This window comes from Diabrotica undecimpunctata, chromosome 3, assembly GCF_040954645.1.
Source record: "Diabrotica undecimpunctata isolate CICGRU chromosome 3, icDiaUnde3, whole genome shotgun sequence".
Lineage (NCBI taxonomy): Eukaryota > Metazoa > Arthropoda > Insecta > Coleoptera > Chrysomelidae > Diabrotica > Diabrotica undecimpunctata.
This window is the reverse complement of record NC_092805.1, coordinates 112,881,029-112,907,967: the sequence shown is the minus strand read 5'-3', so window position 1 is coordinate 112,907,967 and position 26,939 is coordinate 112,881,029. Positions and strand designations below refer to the sequence as shown.

Here is a 26,939-nt window from a genome sequence, read left to right as displayed (position 1 = left end):
CATCTAAATCTTTTGGAGTCTCTTTGTAATAAACAAGTTACTCTTTTGTTTGATCTTGGTTCCGTCTAGATATTTACGCAGGAAATAAACAAGAATCTTTCCGCTTAGGCTTATACCGATATTTTAAGGATGAGGTCATTACTCAGTGGACCGGCCGCGAGAGCGATCGCTTTCATTGTGGAAGTCCAAATTCGGTTATCGGAACTACGATGTTAGCAGCCGTGAGAGCAAGTCAGGGTCTGGGCACGTAAACACCGTTTTCGTGAGGTTTTGATAAACTGGCAAAGTTTCCCTAAATTCCATGAGTTTTGGTGAGAAGAAATTGATTAGAGCTCAAAATGCCATGTGGCATCCTTTGCAATGTGAATTAATCACCGTTTGTTATAAGCTGTATCCTGTGACAAGGGATTTGATAACAGCGTTTGAGGACTAAGTAAGTCGACATGGTTTTAAGTGGAAAATGAGCAGCCGAGTTTGAAGAATCAGCTCTTTAATTTTTCCACAGAATAATTAAAGTTAGGAGAAAATGCAACGCTTCTATTCACCCCTATATAGTGCCATATCTAAGCAAAAATTGTTTATTACCAGAATAATAACAAATGATTCAATACATGTACCTACAAACTGATGCACGATTCTTGAAAATCGAAATACAAATAAAAAAGTTATAAATTATCCAAATAAATCAAAAATTTTTAGTGGCGGAATTTTGTGTCGGGGAGTGTATATTATAGGCACTGATTCATCAGTCTTGCTATATTTGCGAAATACTTTGTCATCGGATTGTTTGCATGCTTTACATATAGGCGTTTGCTGCAACAAACGGTTTTCATATTTCTTTTGACGCCCAAAACCATTATTTAAATAATTCACTTCATAGGATCACACACTAAAATATTTTTTAAAAACAAATGTTTTTTTTAGGGTATATCTCCAATTTTACCTTCCAGTGGCAGCTCCGATTCTTTGGTACGTATACTTAAAGTATTTTTTTATTATTTCATTTTAAGGGTATTTATATATCATTTTAAGTTTATTTATATACAGGGTGATTAATTAAGGATGTCCAATCTCTAAGTTGTAGATTCTATACCTCAAAATATGATGATTCTGCCCAATATATCTTATATAATTATTACTAGTTTCCGAGATACCGAGTGTTTAAATTTTAAATATGGATTTTAATTTTCGTAATAATGTTTGTATGTTTTCATAACTTCTTTTTAAAAATTGGCAATTTTACGTTTTTACTGTTATGGATACACATTGGTGTCTGTCAGGTTTTACATCTGCCATACTGTTACGTTTGGTCCGGTCCAATTCTTCACTTTTAAAACTTATTCTCTTGTTTTTTTTTATCAATAAAGGCATAATTTTCTACTGATACATTTTAGGTAACTTTTTATTTTTTTCTTCGGACTCCCTTTTCTCTTTCATTTTCGCTATAACTCAGATATTTTCTAGAACTAGAACAGCAGCAGTTACCGGTCTTTATATATGGTTTTACCTTTATCACCTTATTCATTTTCCTACCTCCACTGTTATCACGTAAACATAATTATTTTTAACATCTAAATCTTTTGGAGTCTCTTTGTAATAAACAAGTTACTCTTTTGTTTGATCTTGGTTCCGTCTAGATATTTACGCAGGAAATAAACAAGAATCTTTCCGCTTAGGCTTATACCGATATTTTAAGGATGAGGTCATTACTCAGTGGACCGGCCGCGAGAGCGATCGCTTTCATTGTGGAAGTCCAAATTCGGTTATCGGAACTACGATGTTAGCAGCCGTGAGAGCAAGTCAGGGTCTGGGCACGTAAACACCGTTTTCGTGAGGTTTTGATAAACTGGCAAAGTTTCCCTAAATTCCATGAGTTTTGGTGAGAAGAAATTGATTAGAGCTCAAAATGCCATGTGGCATCCTTTGCAATGTGAATTAATCACCGTTTGTTATAAGCTGTATCCTGTGACAAGGGATTTGATAACAGCGTTTGAGGACTAAGTAAGTCGACATGGTTTTAAGTGGAAAATGAGCAGCCGAGTTTGAAGAATCAGCTCTTTAATTTTTCCACAGAATAATTAAAGTTAGGAGAAAATGCAACGCTTCTATTCACCCCTATATAGTGCCATATCTAAGCAAAAATTGTTTATTACCAGAATAATAACAAATGATTCAATACATGTACCTACAAACTGATGCACGATTCTTGAAAATCGAAATACAAATAAAAAAGTTATAAATTATCCAAATAAATCAAAAATTTTTAGTGGCGGAATTTTGTGTCGGGGAGTGTATATTATAGGCACTGATTCATCAGTCTTGCTATATTTGCGAAATACTTTGTCATCGGATTGTTTGCATGCTTTACATATAGGCGTTTGCTGCAACAAACGGTTTTCATATTTCTTTTGACGCCCAAAACCATTATTTAAATAATTCACTTCATAGGATCACACACTAAAATATTTTTTAAAAACAAATGTTTTTTTTAGGGTATATCTCCAATTTTACCTTCCAGTGGCAGCTCCGATTCTTTGGTACGTATACTTAAAGTATTTTTTTATTATTTCATTTTAAGGGTATTTATATATCATTTTAAGTTTATTTATATACAGGGTGATTAATTAAGGATGTCCAATCTCTAAGTTGTAGATTCTATACCTCAAAATATGATGATTCTGCCCAATATATCTTATATAATTATTACTAGTTTCCGAGATACCGAGTGTTTAAATTTTAAATATGGATTTTAATTTTCGTAATAATGTTTGTATGTTTTCATAACTTCTTTTTAAAAATTGGCAATTTTACGTTTTTACTGTTATGGATACACATTGGTGTCTGTCAGGTTTTACATCTGCCATACTGTTACGTTTGGTCCGGTCCAATTCTTCACTTTTAAAACTTATTCTCTTGTTTTTTTTTATCAATAAAGGCATAATTTTCTACTGATACATTTTAGGTAACTTTTTATTTTTTTCTTCGGACTCCCTTTTCTCTTTCATTTTCGCTATAACTCAGATATTTTCTAGAACTAGAACAGCAGCAGTTACCGGTCTTTATATATGGTTTTACCTTTATCACCTTATTCATTTTCCTACCTCCACTGTTATCACGTAAACATAATTATTTTTAACATCTAAATCTTTTGGAGTCTCTTTGTAATAAACAAGTTACTCTTTTGTTTGATCTTGGTTCCGTCTAGATATTTACGCAGGAAATAAACAAGAATCTTTCCGCTTAGGCTTATACCGATATTTTAAGGATGAGGTCATTACTCAGTGGACCGGCCGCGAGAGCGATCGCTTTCATTGTGGAAGTCCAAATTCGGTTATCGGAACTACGATGTTAGCAGCCGTGAGAGCAAGTCAGGGTCTGGGCACGTAAACACCGTTTTCGTGAGGTTTTGATAAACTGGCAAAGTTTCCCTAAATTCCATGAGTTTTGGTGAGAAGAAATTGATTAGAGCTCAAAATGCCATGTGGCATCCTTTGCAATGTGAATTAATCACCGTTTGTTATAAGCTGTATCCTGTGACAAGGGATTTGATAACAGCGTTTGAGGACTAAGTAAGTCGACATGGTTTTAAGTGGAAAATGAGCAGCCGAGTTTGAAGAATCAGCTCTTTAATTTTTCCACAGAATAATTAAAGTTAGGAGAAAATGCAACGCTTCTATTCACCCCTATATAGTGCCATATCTAAGCAAAAATTGTTTATTACCAGAATAATAACAAATGATTCAATACATGTACCTACAAACTGATGCACGATTCTTGAAAATCGAAATACAAATAAAAAAGTTATAAATTATCCAAATAAATCAAAAATTTTTAGTGGCGGAATTTTGTGTCGGGGAGTGTATATTATAGGCACTGATTCATCAGTCTTGCTATATTTGCGAAATACTTTGTCATCGGATTGTTTGCATGCTTTACATATAGGCGTTTGCTGCAACAAACGGTTTTCATATTTCTTTTGACGCCCAAAACCATTATTTAAATAATTCACTTCATAGGATCACACACTAAAATATTTTTTAAAAACAAATGTTTTTTTTAGGGTATATCTCCAATTTTACCTTCCAGTGGCAGCTCCGATTCTTTGGTACGTATACTTAAAGTATTTTTTTATTATTTCATTTTAAGGGTATTTATATATCATTTTAAGTTTATTTATATACAGGGTGATTAATTAAGGATGTCCAATCTCTAAGTTGTAGATTCTATACCTCAAAATATGATGATTCTGCCCAATATATCTTATATAATTATTACTAGTTTCCGAGATACCGAGTGTTTAAATTTTAAATATGGATTTTAATTTTCGTAATAATGTTTGTATGTTTTCATAACTTCTTTTTAAAAATTGGCAATTTTACGTTTTTACTGTTATGGATACACATTGGTGTCTGTCAGGTTTTACATCTGCCATACTGTTACGTTTGGTCCGGTCCAATTCTTCACTTTTAAAACTTATTCTCTTGTTTTTTTTATCAATAAAGGCATAATTTTCTACTGATACATTTTAGGTAACTTTTTATTTTTTTCCTCGGACTCCCTTTTCTCTTTTATTTTCGCTATAACTCAGATATTTTCTAGAACTAGAACAGCAGCAGTTATCGGTCTTTATATATGGTTTTAACTTTATCACCTTATTCATTTTCCTACCTCCACTATTATCACGTAAACATAATTATTTTTAACATCGAAACCTTTTGGAGTCTCTTTGTAATAAACAAGTTGCTCTTTTGTTTGATCTTGGTTCCGTCTAGATATTTACGCAGGAAATAAACAAGAATCTTTCCGCTTAGGCTTATACCGATATTTTAAGGATGAGGTTAGTTCTCAGTGGACCGGCCGCGAGAGCGGTCGCTTTCATTGTGGAAGTCCGAATTCGGTTATCGGAACTACGATGTTAGCAGCCTTGAGAGCAAGTCAGGGTCTGGGCACGTAAACACCGTTTTCGTGAGGTTTTGATAAACTGGCAAAGTTTCCCTAAATTCCATGAGTTTTGGTGAGAAGAAATTGATTTGAGCTCAAAATGCCATGTGACATCCTTTGTAATGTGAATTAATCACCGTTTGTTATAAGCTGTATCCTGTGACAAGGGATTTGATAACAGCGTCTGAGGACTAAGTAAGCCGACATGGTTTTAAGTGGAAAATGAGCAGCCGAGTTTGAAAAATCACATATTGTTATCATACAGGATAACCTGAAGTCCAATTTTGGTATTTGATTTGATTTCTACCAGGATTTGTCTAGCCTTCATTTTGTGTCTGTCGTGGTTCGGATCTAGATTGTTTGAAGTTTGTAGATCAACGTTTTTTTTTGTTTAAATCTAAGGTAGTAATTTAATAATTTAAAAAGAAATAATTAGGCAGTGAAACAAGTAGTTTTGTTAAATTTTTCCAAAAAAATGTTTATATTAATATACTAAGATTTGGTGCAGTAAACAAATGCTTTATTTTGACATCTGTAAACGCGCTCCCGACCATCAGGTGAACTCAAACAAATCCTTGATTTGTTAGTGAATAAAACGTTACACCATTGTTGTATAATCCAGTGGATATGCAATCTTGCAATCACCAGTCGCTGCTGTTGATGCCGAGGAAATAGGTGTGGTACTGTCGCCAGCCTTCGTGAATGAAGCCCAACTTCTGCCAATATTCGTCGTATCGTTCTTTCATTTAAATTTACTTAACGTACAATTTGTAGTTGACTTCTAAGAGATACAGCAGTATCTCTTCGATCTCTCAAGGATCTTACAATGACAAAAGCTGCATCATCAGCTGCAATAGTTGATCTGATTCTGCCAGAGCCTTGGCGTCTTGCCAATCTTAAGCTACCTATTCCAAGTATCTCGAATTCTACAACTTGGAAACCCCAAAGTTCGTGCCACGTAGCTTTTGGTTTGACAATTCTCTATTAAAGCTAGAATTCGAGCCACATCTGCTACTGTTAACACCATGATGATAAATAAGTTATTTTTTTGCTGTCACTGTCATTTTGCTGACACTTTCATTTTAGAAATGAAAACGTAAATTGCTTTAACTGTCATTTAATTTTTATCGACATATGCAAGATATTCATGTTGATGAGTCAATCAGTGTTTTTATTTACATGAAATTGTGCAGCTCTTACAAGAAAGGAGATACTCGGATAATTCAAAAAACAAAATATTAGGGATGCCTCCGAAATAATACCAAAGGTGTATGAAACCAAAATCAGCTCTTTAATTTTTTCAGAGAAGAATTAAAGTTAGGAGAAAATACAACGCTTCTATTCACCCCTATATAGTGCCGTATCTGAGAAAAAATTGTTTATTACCAGAATAATAACAAACGATTCAGTACATGTACCTACAAACTGATACAAGATTCTTGAAAATCGAAATACAAATAATAAAAGTTATAAATTGTCCAACTAAATCAAAAATTTTTAGTGGCGGAATTTCGTATCGGGGAGTGTATATTATAGGCACTGATTCATTCAGTCTTGCCATATTTGCGAAATACTTTGTCATCGGATTTTTTGCATGCTTTACATATAGGCGTTTGCTGCAACAAACAGTTTTCATATTTTTTTTGACGCCCAAAACCATTATTTAAATAATTCACTTCATAGGATCACACACTAAAATCTTTTTTTAAAAACAAATGTTTTTTTTAGGGTGTACAATCTCAAATTTCACATTCTCTCAGTAGTATTCAGACATTCTCTGGCTATGGCATTATTTCTCCTCCGAAAAAATTTCCACATATGGTACGTATACTTGAAGTATTTTTTTATTATTTAATTTTAAGTTTATTTATATACAGGGTGATGTGATTAATTAAGAATGTCCAATCTCTAGGTTGTAGATTCTATACCTCAAAATATGATGATTCTGCCCAACATATCTTATACAAATATTACTAGTTTCCGAGATACCGAGTGTTTAAAGTTTAAATATGGATTTTAATTTTCGCAATAATGTTTGTATGTTTTCGTAATTTCTATTTAAAAATTGGCAACTTTACGTTTTTTTTTTTTGAAAAGATGATTGCTAATTTAGACTCTAATTTAGCGTTGCTCTAAAAGGGGCTAGTTACACTTGGTTGTATTAAGTAAATCAAAACAATTTTTTTCGGTTGAACTATGGGTAAATAAAAAAAAGTATGAAAAATGTTAAATTCTATAAAAAGTAGTTACTCTTGTTTGATTCATGTAATTTAATCGGTTTTTGAGTTATTTGCTTCTAAAACCTCCAATAAATTTTAATTTAGCAATAAAAATTTTATTCTCTAACCTTTGAACTGACAACCAATTTAAATGGACCACTGTATTTAGATTTTCTTCAAGAATATTTACACGAATTATTAGCGCCTATACCTCTCCACTTATGTCAAAACATTGTGGTTGCTACAATCATATTATTCTTTAGAATTTCGTCAATACTTAAATTAAAAGTTTTCGCATCGATGTATTGATCGTGAAAGTGAGTTTGCTTGGTCATCATTAAGAACATTTTAAACATTTTTTTATTGCAAAATTACAATTCATTTACTTTTTAGAAGCAAATAACTAGATAACTCCGCCTGGGATAACTGTTGGGTGGATCGAGTAGCTTAACAGTCTTTCTTGCTGGTCCCAAGCCCGGATAAAGGAGAAGGGTTAAGCGGAAAGTTAACAACCTGCCCTTATAAAAAACAGTCTGTTACGAAAACTGCAAGTTTGCCTCGGAATCGAACAGATACATATGGAAAACGACAATCGCAATGGAAAAGGACTTTAAATGTCGGAACATGGAATGTTCTAAGTTCTAAGTCATGGAGTAGATGGAAATACAGACCATCACCTAGTAAGAGCAAAAATCAGGTTGAGAATATCTTCAGAGAAACCTTGGGGTCAATGAAGCATTGGGACAGTGGACACCGAGAAAATGCAAAATGAGGAAATCCGAGAAAATTACAAACAATAAATTAAACAGCATCTAGATACAGTAGATGAGAGCAATCATGTCGAAAGGCTGTGACAACAAATGGAAAAATCAATTACGGAGTCAGCAGAACTAATAATAGGGAATAAATAAGGAAAAGCAGGAAGAGAACAAGGAAATGGTTTGATAGAGAATGCCAAGAAAAACTGCACGACAGACGAATAAAGCGAAACATTATGCTTCAACAATGAACAGCAGAAAGTAAAGAAAACTATGCAACGTCACGCCGAGAAACAAGAAAATTAATTCGAGTATTTTACAAATCAGTGTCAAACGAAAAGAAAGGCTTCAGACCTAGATACGTATCTGTACTCAGAAAAAATGATGAATTAATAATAAATGAAAAAGAACTGCTCCAAACATGGCAAGAATATGTCAAGACTTTACTAAACATACATCAAAAGGAAGAACATGGAGAAAATATATATTTTGGGTGGACCTACCGGTAGAGGACCCCAAAATAGATGAAACATTGCAAGCAATTAACAAATTGAGGAACGGAAAAGCTCCTATCTCAGAATGAGAAGGGTGAGGGCGAGTCTCCAGCGCCCAAAAACTGGGGCCACTCGGCTAAGGGTAGAAGGCCCCTACAGAAATCTTCCCGGTCCACCAGGATTGGAGGTTGTGGCGATGAACCTGCTCCCCATCACACGAAAAAAAAAACTGTATTGCAAAAAATCCTAGAAAGAAAACGCCGGACGGTCTTAACGGAAAACGACCCAGCTTACGAAAAAGGTTAATGAGTTATGGAGCATGGAATGTGCAAGGTATTCGGACTAAGCTTGATGAGGTGTTGAAAGAAATTAAGAGATTTCAATTAGATGTAACAGTCCTTACAGAAACAAAAAAGAAAGGGAAAGGGACAGACGAGTTTAAAGATTTTGTTCATTTCTATAGTAGAGTAGGAAAAGACAGAAGAGCAGCAGCAGGTGTAAGTATATTGATAAAGAAAAGGCTGTCACGAAATATTAAGAACTGGGAACAAATAAACGAAAGGCTAATAAAAGTCGAGATGAAGCTAAAAGGACGTAACATAGTGGTAGTGGGAGCATATGCACCTTCTAAAGATGAAAAAGACGAGGTAAAGGATAAATTTTACGACGAATTGACGAGAGTATTGGAACTAGGAAGGAAGTAATTCTACTAGGTGACTTAAATGCTAGAACCGGAAGAAAAGTAAATAGCAAAGTGGTCGGTCCATTTGGAGAAGAAAAAATAAATAAAAACGGTAAGAGATTAATAAGTTTCTGCGGTCATATGAATTTAAAGATAATGAATGGATATTATCAGCACAAGGATATTCATAAATTCACGTGGATTTAGCCAACGAGGAATTTGAAATCAATAATCGATTACTGTATATGCAAAGAAAACTCCACAATAAAGATTAATAACGTTAGAGTTCATCGAGGAGCAGAATGTGGATCTGATCACCATTTGCTTAAAGCGTCACTACTATTTACATTTAAAGGCAGCCAACGACAAAATGAAAACGAAAGTTCAATGATACTGCAAGCCATTTGAACAAACAGATATAATCTACAAGGTTTTGAAAATGAGTCTACCCAGTTTCTGTATCGAATGAGATTGAATCTGAAATTGCACGATGTTTGTTACTCCTCACCAATTAATACGTACAACGAAATTATGAAAGCTCTTGACGAAGCTGCAATGGAAGCTATTGGAGAAGTGGATAGCATAAAAAATAGAAATGAATGGTGGAATAAAGAAATAGAAGATCTTGTGGGGAAGAAGAAGAATATGTATAACAAATGGCTAGCAACAAAGGACCCTTACTATCGACAACAGTACAACAGCTTAAACAAAGAAGTAAAAAAACAGGTAAATAAAGCCAAAAATGAGATGCGGAATAAAGCCTGCGATAACGTAAAAAATTTTATGGGTACAGCAATAAGTAAAGAAGCCTGGAAAACAATTAGAGGTAGTAGAACAGATAGAAAAGAATGCAGTAGGTTAACTCTAATAGTCCCAGAATTATGGGTCGAATATTATGAACAAATGCTGACAGAAGATCGAACAGGATTCCAAGATATTGGCTACCAAAAATATGATATTTCCTACCGCGAAGAAAACGAAATAACACCAGAAGAAATTAAAAAACACGCCAACGCTATGAAAAATGGAAGGCTCCAGGACCGGGGGGAGTACCCATTGAACTGATTAAATATGGCCCTGACAAACTATTTCAGCTATTGGCTTATACTTTTAATTTATTCTTGAGAGGAGAAGAGCTACCCCCAGAATGGAAAACTGCATATATCAGCAATCTATACAAAAATAAAGGCGACAGAAAAGATTGTAAGAACTACCGAGGGCTTAGTGTAACTAACTCAATCTGTAGAGTCTACGGGAAGATAATTAAAAGCCGAACTGAAGATTGCTGGGAAGACGCTGAAGATCAGAGTGGCTTTCGTACTGGTCGTTCTTGTAGAGACAATGTGTTCTGCCTAAAACAAACAACAGAAAAGCGTTAGGAACATAATATGGAGACACACATGGTATTTATTGATCTTCAGAAAGCGTATGACAGTGTCCCATTAGCCAAGCTATGGCAGGTGCTAGAAGACAAGAATAGTCCACCGATTTACATTAATGCTGTAAGTGAGTTGTACGATGATATGACAAGTGTAATAAAGATTGGACAAAAAGTGACAAAAAAGATAAAAGTGACCAAAGGACTTCGACAAGGCTGCTGCATTGCACCTACACTATTTAAGATTTATTTGGAGGGGGTTTTGCATATTTGGAAAAGAAAATGTGAACCTATGGGTGTTAAAATTGGAGACCATACACTGTACAGCTTGCATTTTGCTGATGACCAAGTAATACTTGCAGAAGATCAAGATGATATCCACTACATGTTACGAAAAATAGATGAAGAAATTACTAGGTGGGGCTTATCAATTAATCCATCAAAAACAGAATACGTAGTAGTGGGAGGTAAAGGAAAGCACTTAGAACTAGGAAGCAAACAAATTCAAAATACTGATAGCTATAAATATCTCGGTGTAAACATTACAAACAATGGTCGGAATACAAAAGAAATAGCTACTAGAATTGGTCAAGGAAATTCAGCAATACGTCAACTGAATAGTATATTTTGGAATAACCACATCACCCGAAACACAAAAATTAGGATATACAAAAGTATCATAGAAATCGTTGCTACATATGGTTCAGAGCTTTGGGTAATAAATAAAAATGACGCATCCAAAATAAAAGCAATGGAAATGAATTATTGGAGAAGATGTTGCCAACACACTAGAAGAGATAGAGTAAGGAATATTGAAATCAGAGAGCGTATGGACATAGACATTGACGTCCTGGAAACTATAGAATGCAAAAGGCTAAAATGGTATGGCCATGTAGAAAGGATGAATGATCAACGATAGCCAAAGAGAATGTTACTGTAGATCCCCACCAACCGTAGGAAAAAGGGAAGACCAAGAAGATCGTGGAGACAAGAAGTAACAGGTGCAATGGAAGATAGGAGTCTACAAGTAGATGTCTGGAACGATCGCAAGCGTTGGAAGCTAGGTTGCGAGAAACGGCAGCAGCTGTAATAAACTCGTTATATATATATAGAACGGAAAAGCTCCAGGCTCTGACAATATACTGGCTGAATTCCTTAAGTACGGAAAAGAAACTCTACATACACAAATACACAAACTAATGACACTTATATGGAACGAAGAGAAAATACCAACAAAATGGTGGAAGCTGATAATTGGAAAAAGGAATTTCACAAAAACAAGGATAACCGAGGCTGAGAACGAAGACATTGAGTGGTGATTAAAATCTATATAGTGGAGAACAGTTCATTTAGGCATTCAGTGACAGAAAGGTACAAAATTTTGTTAATATAATTTAGTTAGTGTCATAACAATTTCAATTTTAAAGACAGTTTGTTTAAAATTTACATTGTCTATATAATTTAATTAGTTTCATAAGAATTTCAATTTAAAGATAGTTTATTTTAAATTTACATTGGCTATGTTAAATATATAATGTGTGTGTAATATATAATGTTAAATATATAATATATAATGTGTGTTTCATAATAGATATAATAAAGATAATTTCAAAAAGTGCTTACAAACTAATTCTTTGAGAACCGCGATAAAAACCCTATATATATATATATATATATATATATATAAATATATATATATATATATACATATATATATATATATATATATATATATATATATATATATATATATATATATATATATATATATATATTGTTATGATGTGTTTTTTGTTTGAATGATGAGCAATGAGTATTTTTAATAATATAATATATAGGGTTTTTATCGCGGTTCTCAAAGAATTAGCTTGTAAGTACTTTTTTAAATTATCTTTATTATAACTATTATGAAACACACATATATATCTAACCTAGTCAATGTAAATTTAAAATAAACTATCTTTAAACTGATATTCTTATAAAACTAATTAAATTCTATAGACAATCTAAAATTTAAACAAACTATCTTCAAAATTGAAATTGTTATGACACTAACTAAATTATATTAACAAAATTTTGTACCTTTCTTTCACTGAATGCCTAAATGAACTGTTTTCCACTATATAGATTCTAATCACCACTGAATGTCTTCGTACTTCAGTTATCCTTGTTTTTTTTTTTGTGAAATTACTTTTTCCAATTATCAGCTTCTACCAATTTAAGATATAGTTTTCTTCACCAGCATTTATACACCACCAACCAAACCAGCAAACAGCATTTATATTTATTCTTCTTTTCAATATACCAATATCCAATTATTATAAGTTGATTTATACTAATCTCCAACCATAATATAATTTAATTTCTTCCAATATACTTTTATAATCTTCAATAATTATTTGTGTATAATTATAAATGTGCATTAATTATATGCATAATTTTTAATCTTCATTTAACTCACTATATCAAACAATTCGACTATTTGTACCTGATTCACTGACTCCAACTAACTTTCATATTTCTTACTAAACTTTTCTGACTGACTTCTTGAAAATTCTGAACAATTTACTTCACTATTCACTAACTAAATGTGTCTATTAACTTTCATAATGAACTGGCCTGACTTCTGACTAAAAACTTCCCAAAACTGCCATCTTGAATCCAAATCACGGGTATTTATATCTTTCGGATATTCCAGAACCATCTCGTAAGAGATCATGTTCCAATTTGTTCCATTAACTACTTGTCTGAATTTTCTGGAACAAACCATTTCGCAAACATGGCCATCTCCGGAGATCCAGAGAATTCCATTCTTTTCTATTAATAATTTTGTTTACATTTAGGCTTTTCGGATCAGAATATATAATTAAATTAGTAACTAACACTCTAATTTAATAAAATACACAATTCAAATAATATATTATTATAACCCCACTTTATATTCGTATTATGATTAAAATGACACTTAGGAATGGAGGGTATAGTGTGTTGCCTAGTCACATGGCTCACTTAAAAATATCTACAAAATCATAACTACTAAAATACAACTTTTTACAATTATTATATGCTAATTTCTTAAAATGCCCTCACATAAATAATTTTTATAAAATTCTCTAGTATCATTGTTTAAATAGGACTAGTTAGACAATCCTTATGGAACAAAAGTTTGATTTTCATTCTGCCGTCATGTGGTGGCCTCTAGTCATAAATTTAAAAAACTGTTAACAGAAACTTAATTCTTTGCAGGATTCTATTCGAGTATATTTTTACCTGTCTATTAACTAATGCAAACCTATACACGGGTGCCAGATTGTGAAGAAAATATAAGACTTTAATAAAATGCTTATTGTTATTATCGTTGTATGCGTCTTGTGGACGATAACTTGACTATTTCGAGCGAATATTTCAAATTGTTTTTCTACTTTGAGACTTGCTAAATCTAAATCGGTTAGTAATCTATTTAAATGAAGTAGGTAAATGCTCCTTTTTTTTTTAATTTTTATTAGTTTACCAGATATTCAATTTGGTTACTTATATGATTTGTTAGAAAAGGATTAAATATTTAATTGAAATAGACTCGATTGATATCGTCTTAGAACACTCATGCGGAGGTTTATTTTTTAGTCAAGACAAGTTTTAAGTTTTATCATTGTTTAAAAAAAATTCTTTTTAAACAATGGTTTTATGTATGTTTTGAGAAAATTAAATTTTAATCTTTTAATCTTTAAAATGACGTTTGAAAATATAGTAAATTTATGGTTATGGTTTTTTGATAATGGTTTGGAAGCAAATAAACAGGCCGATATGCCACAACAAGAGGCAACACATATTAAGGGACAAATTAATCTATGTGTTGGGATAAAAGGAATAATAATTAACAAGACTTTAATAAATAGTACCCTTTATTTTATTTATTTATGTACTTTATAATATACACACCATTTTTGTATTTCTGTTTACATAAATGAGAATGTTTTTTTCAATCAACTCGCCCGATCTGAAAAGTTTATTAATGAAATAATTTTAAATTACAAAGTGATATATATTGCAAAAATTAAATTCGCATTATTTTAATAGTTATATAACACTTATCAAAATTCTAATATCTACACCATAGACAATATTAACAAAATAATAATTCAAGGTAAAAAAAAACAAAACAAAATTGTTTACATTAATAGTTATAGAAATTGATTGTAACATTGTTTTCATGAACTAAAATAAGCAATGTATGAGTTGGATATATGTATGAACCAGCAAGACTAGTTTAAAAATATTAGATCGATGTTTAACTACAATGGTACCAAGTCCAACAAACGTTATGCTAGCAAAGTGTTCAAGAAAAACTGCAGCAGAAAACTGAGTTTGTGGCTTTGATGCAGTTTGTACAGATTTTGTCCTAATCTTAACCAGTCTCTTTTTTAGTGCTGTTATGCGAGTTTTCATAAGATTAATCCGTATTCGAGATGCATGTAATCTCCTTTAAAGTGTGTGATAATTATGAAATCTTTTTTTCTTGACCAATGGTGATAACGGCATATCTATAAGCTCATCAACAAAATCGCCAAGTTCAGAATTATCACTGTGCGAAACAGTATTGGCACTGGTTGATGGTTGTTTCGGGTAGCTTCAGACTTTCCAATGCAGCATTACCTACAACAATATTATCATTAACACAACTGAAAAAAAAAGCAACTTTCTGCACAATAAAGTAAAAAAACAATTTTAGTTCTGTATTCAAAATATAGATAACTTGGCAGTTATGCCAATATATTTTTATATCTATATATATATATATATATATATATATATATATATATATATATATATATATATATATATATATATATTATAACAGTATGAAAAAAGAAATTTTTTAGATAGGAAAAAAAAGATCCCATAGGACTACCAAAAACAAATTTTGCACTTTTTTCATTCCTTTTATTAAAAGATATGTAGATGATTTAGTGTTGGCACTTCCTAAATACAAAATTAATGAAATAGTCAACATTTTCAACAATCATAATCAATACATATACAATTTACTTTTGAGGCAGAGGTAGATAATTCTCTAGTTCCTTAGAGTAGGTATAAAGTCCAGTGCTTTATACAGGTTGGTGAATTGTTTGCAGTCGGTAAGTTTGGTATGGTTGATTCTGAGTCTTCTAATAGTCGATGCTTCTCTTCTAGTTATGAAGTCTAGGGAGAGATGACCAATAAAAGATTGAAGTTTATGAAAAGTTGTTTTGCTCTTTTGCTATAAGTTTTGTCAAGTATCCTCGACTGACATTTTAAAAACGAATTTCGAGATTCGTTAGCTAGTTGAATTGGGGTGACTTCAGTCACCCCATGGTTGGTAGCTTCTTTGGCAAAATTATCTGCTGTTTTATTACCAGTAATTCCGGTGTGAGAAGGCAGCCATATGAGACAGACTTACATCGTAAGCAGAGAGATTTTGGTATATGTCATGAATGTTTTGAACTAATAGGTGGTCAGTGAAAATTGTATTGACTAAATGGATATATGAAAGTTAATCTGGACAAATGGCAATATGTTTGTTTTGATCGGAGATGCATTTAAAAGCCAACAGAATACTATATAGTTCACCTGTGAAAACGTTGCATATTAAGGGTAACCGAGATGATCTTACAAGTTCACGTTTAGTGGTCACTGCACAACCAATACCACTGGTAGTTTTAGAAGGATCTGTATAGAGAATTAAATTCTAAAAATGCTTTCTTTATAAGAAGGTTAGAAGATTCAAGTTTGTTAAAAATGGTGAGTGAGGTATATATTGAAGGGAGATCTTTAGCCCAGAGGGGAAGTAAAGTTAGAGGAAATGAACTAGTCAGAAAAAGGTCAATATTTTTAAGTAGTGGACAAATTAATTGAGGTATAGATTTTATGATAAGGTGTTGGATTTTATGATAAATGGATTTGCGGATGTTGATGCAGCATACGAAAGTAGAAGTGATTATCGTCTTAGGGTACGAGAAAGTTAATTAGATTCACGGTATACACTCTCAATAGGACTAAAGCGAATGTTTAACCTTTTAAAACAATTGATTTTAGGTTCAGAGATTTGATTCTTTCAATTTAATTTGGAGTCAAACATAAAACCGAGAATTTTACATTAATTAACAACAGAAAGTAGAGAATTGTTAAATAAAATTTGGGGTAAGGGAGTGGAAATCCTTCTGGAAAATTTTACTAATTTGGTTTTGCTCTCAGTGAGTGATAATCCTAGTTCGTTAGATCTCTCTTGAAGTAGATTTACTACACTTTGTATAAGTTTATATGAGGTTGGGACAGATTTAACATGACAGTAAATGATTAGGTCATCAGCGTATTAAACATATTTGATGGGAGGCAAATTTCGTTGATTGCAAGAATGAATAGAGTTAAACTTAATGCAGATTCTAAAGGGACACATTAATTTCGAGGAAGAGATTGAAAAAGTTTACCCTTGGCAAGGACTTTAAAGATTCTTACAATTAGATAGTTTTTTACAAATGAGAAAATATTACCATTTAAATTAAAGTGGGAGATTTTGTCAATGAGTGCTTTTCTGGAGATTGAATAAAATGCCTCTTCAACGTTAAATATAGTTGCTACGACATCTTGTTGATTATAAATTGCTCAAAAAATGTGTGTTTGAAAAATAAAAAGGTTATCAATAGTAGACCGATTACGTCGGAAACCGGATTGAGCGTCGGGAATAATATTATACTGTTTAACGAACCAAGTGAGTATTTTATTGATCATTGTTTCAAGAAGTTTGCAGGTAATACAAGTAAGAGAAATCAGACGAAAGATATTGGAATTATAGAGGGTTGGTCAGGTTTTTTAATTGGAATGATTATAGAATTGCGCCAAACATCTGGGAATTTTTGTGTGTTTCAGATAAGGTTATAAATTTCGAGAAGTTTGGAGAGAGATGTATTAGAGAGATTTTTAAAAAATATATAAGGGATATCATCGGGATCATCAGCAGATTTTGTACATGAAAACAAGGTAAATTTTAGTTTATTTAGGGTAAACGAGGCGTTCATAAACGTGACATCGTGTGGAGTTGACGAGATGGTGGAGAAAGATTGAGCGCGTAAAGAACTGGGAGTAAAAGCGATATTACTTTTATTGAATATACGGGACGGGAAGTTGAAATATTAAATCGACTATCTCTTCTACATTGAGTGTATGGTTAGGAGGAATCTATATGGTGTCTTAACAAATGGGAAGTTTGTTAGAACACCAAGCAGTAACCGCTAATGTATCGCAGTACTGTATAGCAGTAACCGTATCCTCTGAAGTTTTTAAGTTTGGCTTAATGGTTGATTTTAAAATTTGTTTCCTGAAGACAAAAGATATTGGAATTATGAGAAGAAATAATCTTTTGAATTATTTCTAGGCGATGATAAATTCCATCGCAAATCGATTGTATCAAACTGAAAGTTATTAAATTTTAAAGATGATATGGGAGAAAAGAGAGAAAAACTATTGAGAAGGAACAGAGGAGTCACTTGTGTAACCATCGTTAGTGAGCAGTTGTTCTGTGAGATCTTTTTGATCAGGATAAAGAATTTTATTTACTAGACGTGTTATACGATTTTGTAATGATACACAAGAAAACTAATTTCCTGTAGCTGGCTGTATACCATATATCACAAAAAATTTTTGTTAAAATCCTTTATAAAAGGTATATAAATTAAAAACCCAAACGGGCTATGTCATGAAGAGAAAACATTTTCGGAATCCATATTCCATCATCAGTGTCTAGGTCTACATGTTTTGAGCCACTAAATATGTGGGTAAAATCCCGTTAAAAGTTATATGTTACAATTTAGTTTACATTATTTAGTCTTATATATTAGGATGTTAAAGTTACCAGTGGATATGATATGATAGAATTGCCATGTTATCATATCCACTGGTAACTTTAACATCCTAATATATAAGACTAAATAATGTAAACTAAATTGTAACATATAACTTTTAACGGGTTTTTACTAAGATATTTAGTGGCTCAAAATATGTTCACCTAGACACTGATGATGGAATATGGATTCCGAAAACCTTTTGTCTTCATGACGTAGTCCGTTTGGGTATTTTAATTTATATACCTTTTATAAAGGATTTTAACCAAATTTTTTTTTTGTAATGATCTTTCTTTTATCTTAGTATAGATTAGGGCAAGATCTTTCATTAATGATTATCAGCGGTATCTCAGTGGTAAATTTACTGGCTTAATTTAGAGGGTCGTTGGTGCCTAAGGAATTTTCGAGAAATTTTTCAAGATAATTCTAGAAAACATTAAATTATTGTGTTTTTATAGGATTTGAGTGCAGCTTTTAGTTGGAAATAGTTTATAGGAGAGTTCGGATAATTGATATCTTGTGAAACTGAGGATGAATAAGGAAAGGGTGAAGGAAAAAAAAGAGTATATATGGTTAAGTCCAGATTTGTTGTAAAACTTTTATTTTATCAAGTATAACCATGTGATTAAAAAAGGGATTGGATATTTTAAGGTTATTTTTTATTAACAATTTTTTTTTCAAACTAGACTTGGGCTAGTATTTGAAGTACATAAAGTTTTCTTACTTAATTCAATATCGTGTCTAAATTTGGCAAAAGATGAAGTAAAAATATACATAGAGCAGAAAAAATGAATAAATGCGAGAGAAAGAGAGAAATTCTATTCATCATGTATGCTGTGATTAGATTTGACATCAGAAGATTTATCAGAGCATGCGCTTATATATACTCTTGTAAGTCGGTGGTAGGCTGTTCTTTTAACTTTTTTAAGATAAACTTTTTTATTTTTAAAAGTTAATTTTTTTAAAAAATACGGTTTTTATTGATCTTTTCCTTGTACCTATGTAGAGCTAAGTTTTGAATACCATCTATGTTGGAGGATAGTGGAGTAGTAGTAGTAGTAGTAGTAGAGGAGTAGTGGGGTGATACATATAAAAGAGTTCTCAGGAAATGCAATAAGTTGCGTGGAATTGAGTGTAAAATTAGTCTGATTATCTTTGTAAATCGTTTCTATAGCGGAAATATAATTAGGTTTCATCGAGTAATCCAATCAAAGATTAGATTTGGACATTTTTTGGCTGGTTTGGGTGGCATTGACAATGTCGAAGGAGGAAAAGAACTTAATAGAGCAAGAATACCGGATGAAGATAGAATGGTAGGAGTATCAGGAGGACTGTCACTGAAGTGTCCTCTTTTTTGTCCTACTGTCAACATGGGCTTTGAATTAGTACGACGAGGGATGGATAAATCCATAACGGCAGCCAGGATGGGTGTGTAGTTAACGGAGATGGACTCAATTTCCGAAGATAGAAGTTCTTTTGATGAAGTTAAGGATTCAAGATTAAGGACTCCTTAGAGTCAGCTGAAAATGAAGAAGAGGGAGGATCATTAGCTGCAATGAGTGTGAATATGTGATCTGGTCAACTGGAGACTTTGCGATCAAAGTCCACGGTACGACTCGTAAGCTTACAAAGAAAACACTATAGTCTGTCAGAGAATAAAAATATGTTAAAGGATGTATTTTCATGGTTAATTAAGAGAGAAGATTGCACTTCGAAGTCCTTCTTGTCAGGGATTACAAATGTTACCCTAGAAAAACTCATGATATATGCCTATTGATCATCTGATGTTCCGTATTTTTTAGGGACTGTTCGATTAGTGAATGCGGGATGGAAGGAGATACATTTGAAATAAGGATTCTTTTGGTCGCAGAAAGAAGTCTGCAGATAAAGATGACGGTGGAATTAATTATGACGTTCGGTGTATTAGTTGATCAACGATGTCGGTAGAAGTGAGGAAAATGCAGATTCGATTATTCGAAATGCGAGTTGTAAAAGTAATATTTTTTGGATAAACTATTTCACCAATTTCTTTAATATATTCAAATAAAACAGTATTCAAAATGGAGTGCATGACAATAACTTGTTCCCTTTTAGAAAACGAACGGGAAGGAGGTCTAGAGACTGCGGCAACGACATATGATTTTGGGTTGGAACTGGAGTTGTTTTGTGTTAATGTAAATATTTAATTGCTATTCATGATGTGTAGTCCTGGTTACCCAGACCGTAACACAATGCCTAAACGTGAGTACCTAATGGACCCTCTCCCAAACTGGAAAGAAAGAAAAAAGGATCTCACCTATTTCTTGGGATTTTCATTGGTTTTCTTTAATTACACCAATATAGCCACAATTAAATTCGACTATTGAAATAGTTATAAAACCAAATTTGATACTAGTTTTCTTATCACATTGTGATTAAAGAACTTCGCTTCGTATTGTTAACTCGTCGATGAATAAAATTAATTTATCTGTTTAACACTGTTTAAATCTTTAAAATCCATGAGGAACTTTAAAAAGGGTGTTTAACCTTTGACAGTTATTTGATGTTTTTGAATCGATTATTTGAAGCTTTATTTATAAACTTATTTTATTAAACTTATTATTAAATATTTTATTAAACTTATTATTAAAAAAACAGTTTGCAAAAGTGCTTTTTAGCTTCTAAACATTTATACTACTTTTGATATTTTTCATGTCATACGGCTGTACGTAGGCTCAATGAGAAGCTGATGTAAAAGCACAATTAAAAAAAACAGAACTTTCCATAACCAATAACAAGAAACAAGCTGAGATATTGCAGCGGACAGATCTCCCTTGCATTTTTCTGTGGCGAAATTTTACGAGTACCATTATTTTAATGTTTCAAAACTAATTTACTTCTTCACTGTGTATGCCATTTATAAATCGAATTATAAAATTTAGGTATTCTTTTACAATGTGTTCATTGCAAAATATTTGCAATTTCTTAAACAAGAAAAAAAATGCTATTTGATTTCCTCTGGGCCATAGAAGGTTTGGGTTTTTTTAAATGTTTTTTTATTAGCTTTATATTGAGCCTACATACAAGTGTATGACAAAAAAGTCAAAGTTATTAGAAATTTTTATATGCTAAAAATTTGTTATTATTCATACTGATTTTTAAAAACAAATTTAATATAATCTTGATGTTTTTTTTTTTTAATTTAAAACGAAGCCATAAAAAATCGATTGCTATTTACAAAATATCCCTAGAGTGACTGTTTGGACAAGTACAGTTGTTTAAATAATCGTTCTCCTAGATAAACAAATTGAATAACTCATAAACTGTATGGTCGTTCTGTATGACATTTAGCAAACTTTAAAAACTCATTAACTGCCATAATTTTAAATAGTTGTATTACATATCGTTATGCAAAAAGAAAGTTATTAACATTTATAAACTATACTTTAAAAATAAGGGTTTTTAAATTATCTCGGTCAATTCTTTATGTATTTTAATTATAAAAATCTCAATATAAGAGAACATTTTATGATCTATAACTTTTATTTTAACCATATATCTCTAACATGTATAAGAAACGTTTTATGCGCATAAACTTTTTTCACTTTTTAAGATTGTTTAATAAAAATGTAAAGCAAAATTAGCTGAAGTCTTCAGATAATCGTCATCAGCTACCCCTCATATACCTTTTAGAGACTTTAAATATCTGTTTAAGATTTTTTCAGCTTTTTTAGAATTGTAGATAATAAAAAGTTATGTAACTTTTGAGAGTATCCAAATTAAAATACATGAAACTATTAATCGAAATAGTTGCAAAAAAACCTTATTTTTGCAGTTATTTATAAATTAAAATAACTCTTTTTTGCGCAAAGACATGTACCATAGGTCCTTGAAATTATGGAAATTAATAAGTTATTAAAGTGCGCTAAATATCAATCAGAGCAAATAGTTTATAGGTTATTTAATCTGTTTATAAACATTTATATTAACTTTGATATCGTTTATGCCGCAAACTTATATAGAGGCTTAATGAGAAAAACTGAGCATTTTATATTTAAAACCAAAGCATTTTATTCTTAAAATCATACTTCCATTGTCTATTAACAGTAGGAGCTGAAAATTGAAGGGATTCTAAATGAAGATCTGAATTGTGCGATCCAACTTACAGATGGCACATGCGGTAAAGAAATAAAAATTGATAACCCGTTAAAATGATGGTATTCGTAAAATACCGCTTCGGAAAAGTAGAATGGAGAACCGTCTGAGCTCCGTTTTTTTTACATTTGAACTTTTTTAAAATGAATCGCGCTTGCAAAATTTGCAATATCTTGCAACAAAACATAATTTTTTTTTAACTGGGCTCAACAAAAAGTTGTTTAAATAATCGCTTTCCATGATAAACAAATCGTCACTATTTTTATTAGTTACATTACATACCATTATGCAAAAACAAAGTTCTTAAAATTTATAAAGTTCTGCAAAATCAAGGGTTTTTTACAACTATTTTGGTGAATTCTTTATATATTTTAATTTAAAAACTCACAAATGGAAGAATTTTTGGAGATCTACAATTTTTATTTTAACTATTTTTCTCTAAACTGGATAAAAAACGTTTTATATGCAAAAGAATGACCTCTCACTTTTTAAAATTGTTTAAACAAAAACAAACCAAAATCACCTGTATGTCTTCACAGATTTATTATTAACTAAACCTAATATATCTTTTAGAACCTTCAAATATCTTTATAAGATTTTTACATGAAATCAATGATTTTTAAGTTAATTACGTAACGGAAACGGTGTAAAATAAAAGAATATAAAAAAAGTTTCTATTTACTTACCAGAGTGTAATATCCATGTTTGACAAGCCGAAGGATTTTTTGTCGGAAATCTGAACATTCTTAATCCATGAATTTTGTATGGTGATAAACCACATTTGTAATAACAACAAATATTTCCAGTCATCTGTAAAAAACCATTTATTTATTATGGAAGTAACATTACTTTAATTTAAAATCACTTTTTTCAAATATTATCGAATGTATGTATTATCCGGTAAAAGTTATTTCTAAATACCTAATTTGTTCATTTCTCATACAAATGTTTTTTGTTTTAAACACATAGAATTAAAATGTTCTACTTACCTCGGACAAAATTTTTGTAATACACTTCCAAATAAAATAAAATATTTAAATTCTTTAAACTTTTTAGATATAGGAAAATTTAGAAGCCACAGCACGTTTATGTAGGTACAATTTTAGTTGACACGATATTTACTATGTAGTTGATAGTAATAACTCTATTTTAAATGAATACCTGTGATTCATGTTCTGTTTTTTGTAAACATTTTTATTTGTAAGCAAACCTGTTGTTACTATGTCAGTGAAATATTGCAACGCTGGTGAATTTAATTCAGTGGATCAAAAATGGACGTTTAGTTTAGTCGTTAACTTTTTCACATAGCACCATCTAGTATAACGTATATCAAACAAACAATAGTATATTAAAATCTATTGAGACAGAAAGAGTGGTGACATCTAGTGACTGTCTCAATTAGAATCAAACAAATTTATACATTGCGTTGGCTAACTAGTCCTATTTAAACAATGCTAGTATATAACTTATTTAAAACAACCAAATATCTAATATTATGTAGTATATAACTTATAAATTATTTTCTATAAACCCTAATCGTATCAATATATATATATATATATATATATATATATATATATATATATATATAGATATAGATATATATATATATATATATATATATATATATAGATATATACATATATATATATATATATATATATATATATATATATATATATATATATATCTTGTGATGATGTTTTAATGAGCAATGAGTGTTTTTCAATAATGTATATATATATATATATATATATATATATATATATATATATATATAGGGTTTTTATCGCGGTTGTCAAAGAATTAGTTTGTAAGCACTTTTTGAAATTATCTTTATTATATCTATTATGAAATACACATATATATTTAACATAGCCAATGTAAATTTAAAATAAACTATCTTTAAATTGAAATTCTTATGAAACTAATTAAATTATATGGACAATGTAAATTTTAAACAAACTATCTTTAAAATTGAAATTGTTATGACAATAACTAAATTATATTAACAAAATTTTGTACCTTTCTGTCACTGAATGCCTAAATGAACTGTTCTCCACTATATAGATTTTATTCACCACTCAATGTCTTCGTTCTCAGCCTCGGTTATCCTTGTTTTTGTGAAATTCCTTTTTCCAATTATCAGCTTCCACCAATTTAAAATATTTTTCTTCTTAATAGCATTTATATTTATTCTTCTTTTTAATACACCAATATCCAATCACCAAATATATTATATAAATTTAATTTTCAATTAATACTTTCTTCTTAATTATCCAAACACCATTTATACATAACATAATTTTTAATCTTCAATAATATTCTTCTAATATACTTTCCAATACTATCAAATTTTAATACTAAATCACTGATTATTGCATACTTTATACTTTCTTCCTAATTCTGACTGATTAATCTTGAACTTACTGAACAACTGACTTCACTAACTGTAACTAACTTATACTGACTTCATAGTAACTGTCCGACCGCTTACTGATTGACTGGCCATCTTGAATCCAAATTACCGAGTATTTATATCTTTTTCCATGTTCCAGAACCATCTGGCAAGAAATCATATTCAAATTGTTCTATAAATGAATGTTCTCGAAAAAGCTATCTCGCAAACAGGGTTAACTCTCGTGTTCTAGAGAATTCTTTTCTTTTCTATCGAGAATTTTATTGACACTTAGGCTTTTCAGATCAGAATATAAACTTATATGTAATTTAAACAACCTAAATTAATAAACTACACTATTTCAAATCCGTAACCATATGTAAACTAAACATTTCAAACCAATAAATAACTCCACTTCTACATTCGCAACCATCACTTATTAAACGTCACTTTCAGAGTATATCTGGTTGCCTATGCAAATGGCTCACTTAAATATATTTACAATATTATACTTATTAAAAACAAACTTTTTACACTTATTATATGCTAATTTCTTAAGAATACCCTCATATAAATAATTTTTATAATATTCTATAGTATATAACTTATAAATTAATTTTTTAAACACTATTTTTCTTTCTCCTATATTCATATCATCTCAATATATATATATATATATATATATATATATATATATATATATATACAAGCTAGGTTAAATCTTTGATTTCTCTATTTATATAATATAGTATTTTAATGTATTTTTAGCCGTATTTTACGATGGGACTTGTAAATTAAAATATTTAAATTTGAAAATTTATTTATAAAAAAATTGTTCATAAAAATTGGTAACATTTTTTGAGATGGGACCTACGTATTCGTATTTAGTGAAAAATGTTACATAAGACAGAATATTTTTGAACTATTCACCCTTCCATGTATACAGAAAGGTACTTAGCTGCCGGACTAATCGTACAAATGAGACTCTACTTCAAGAACGAAATATTAATATCGGACTTATTACAAAAATAAACCAAAATCTTTTAATGTTACATTATTAGAAGGAAAGAGGAGATAAAAACTCGTCGTCGAAGGTAGAAGATCAAGAGACATATCTCCTTAAAAAATTACACACGACACTTCCTTTCGGAAGCATCTTCTTCTTCTTCTTCAGCCTTCAGTAATCCAACTTTGGACATAGGCCTCCCCCAAATCAATCCAGTGTCTTCTATTTTGTGCCACTTGCTTACAGTTGTGTCCTCCGATCTTCTTAATATCATCAGCCCATCTCATTTGTGGTCTTCCTCTGCTTCTCTTTCCTAACCATTGCCTCCACTGCCATTGTTGTATTGTTGTATTTCGTGGTTCCATCTCTTATCCTTCAGTCGGGCATTGTGTTCTGCGAAGCTCCATTTTAATTTGGCAGCATGTTCTGCTGCGTCTTTTACTTTCGTTTTGCTTCTAATCCATTTGTTTGTTTTTTTGTCTATAAGTCTCACCCCGAGCATTGATCTTTCCATCGCTCTTTGTGCTTTTACTATTTTATCCATATTGGACTTAATGAGTGTCCACCTGTCCACGTCTGTGATCCATACTTGAGTATAGGGAGGATACATTGATCGTAAATTCTGGTTTCCAAATACTGTTCTATTTTAGTGCTTTTCAAGATTCAACTCAGTTTTCCAAATCCTGCCCACGCTAACCTTATTCTTCTGGTAATTTCGGCAGTTTGATTTTCTTTGTTAATTTTCATTATCTGTCCCAGGTAGATGTTTTTGCTTACTGTTTCTAAATTTATGTCGTTCAATGTTATTTTTGGAATGTTCGGTTTATTTATCATTATTTTTGTTTTTTCCAAGTTCATCTTAAGACCTACTTTTTCCGAAGCTTGAAATAGTTGCGTCATCATGGTCTGTAGTTCTTCGAAACTTGTAGCGAATATTACAATGTCATCAGCGTATCTTAAATGACTCAGTTTTCTTCCATTAACATTTACTCCCTTATCTGCCCAGTTAATGTCTTTGAACACGTCTTCAAGTCCAAGTGTGAATAGCTTTGTAG

General features: G+C 31.2%; 1 protein-coding gene across 15 annotated transcripts in view; it reads left to right on the top strand.

Moving 5' to 3' along the window:
* Positions 1-26,939, top strand: part of LOC140437236 (clotting factor G beta subunit-like) — a 227,683-nt gene that overhangs the window by 68,110 nt on the left and 132,634 nt on the right. For 5 of the 15 annotated variants that reach the window (XM_072526626.1, XM_072526625.1, XM_072526621.1 and 2 more), the window contains 3 exons: positions 925-969; positions 2,493-2,537; positions 4,061-4,105. In XM_072526626.1, the coding sequence (XP_072382727.1) occupies positions 925-969; positions 2,493-2,537; positions 4,061-4,105 (135 nt within the window). Of the gene's footprint in view, positions 1-924; positions 970-2,492; positions 2,538-4,060; positions 4,106-6,669; positions 6,763-26,939 lie in introns of all 15 variants that reach the window. The other 10 variants (XM_072526638.1, XM_072526632.1, XM_072526627.1 and 7 more) reach the window with 9 other exon arrangements.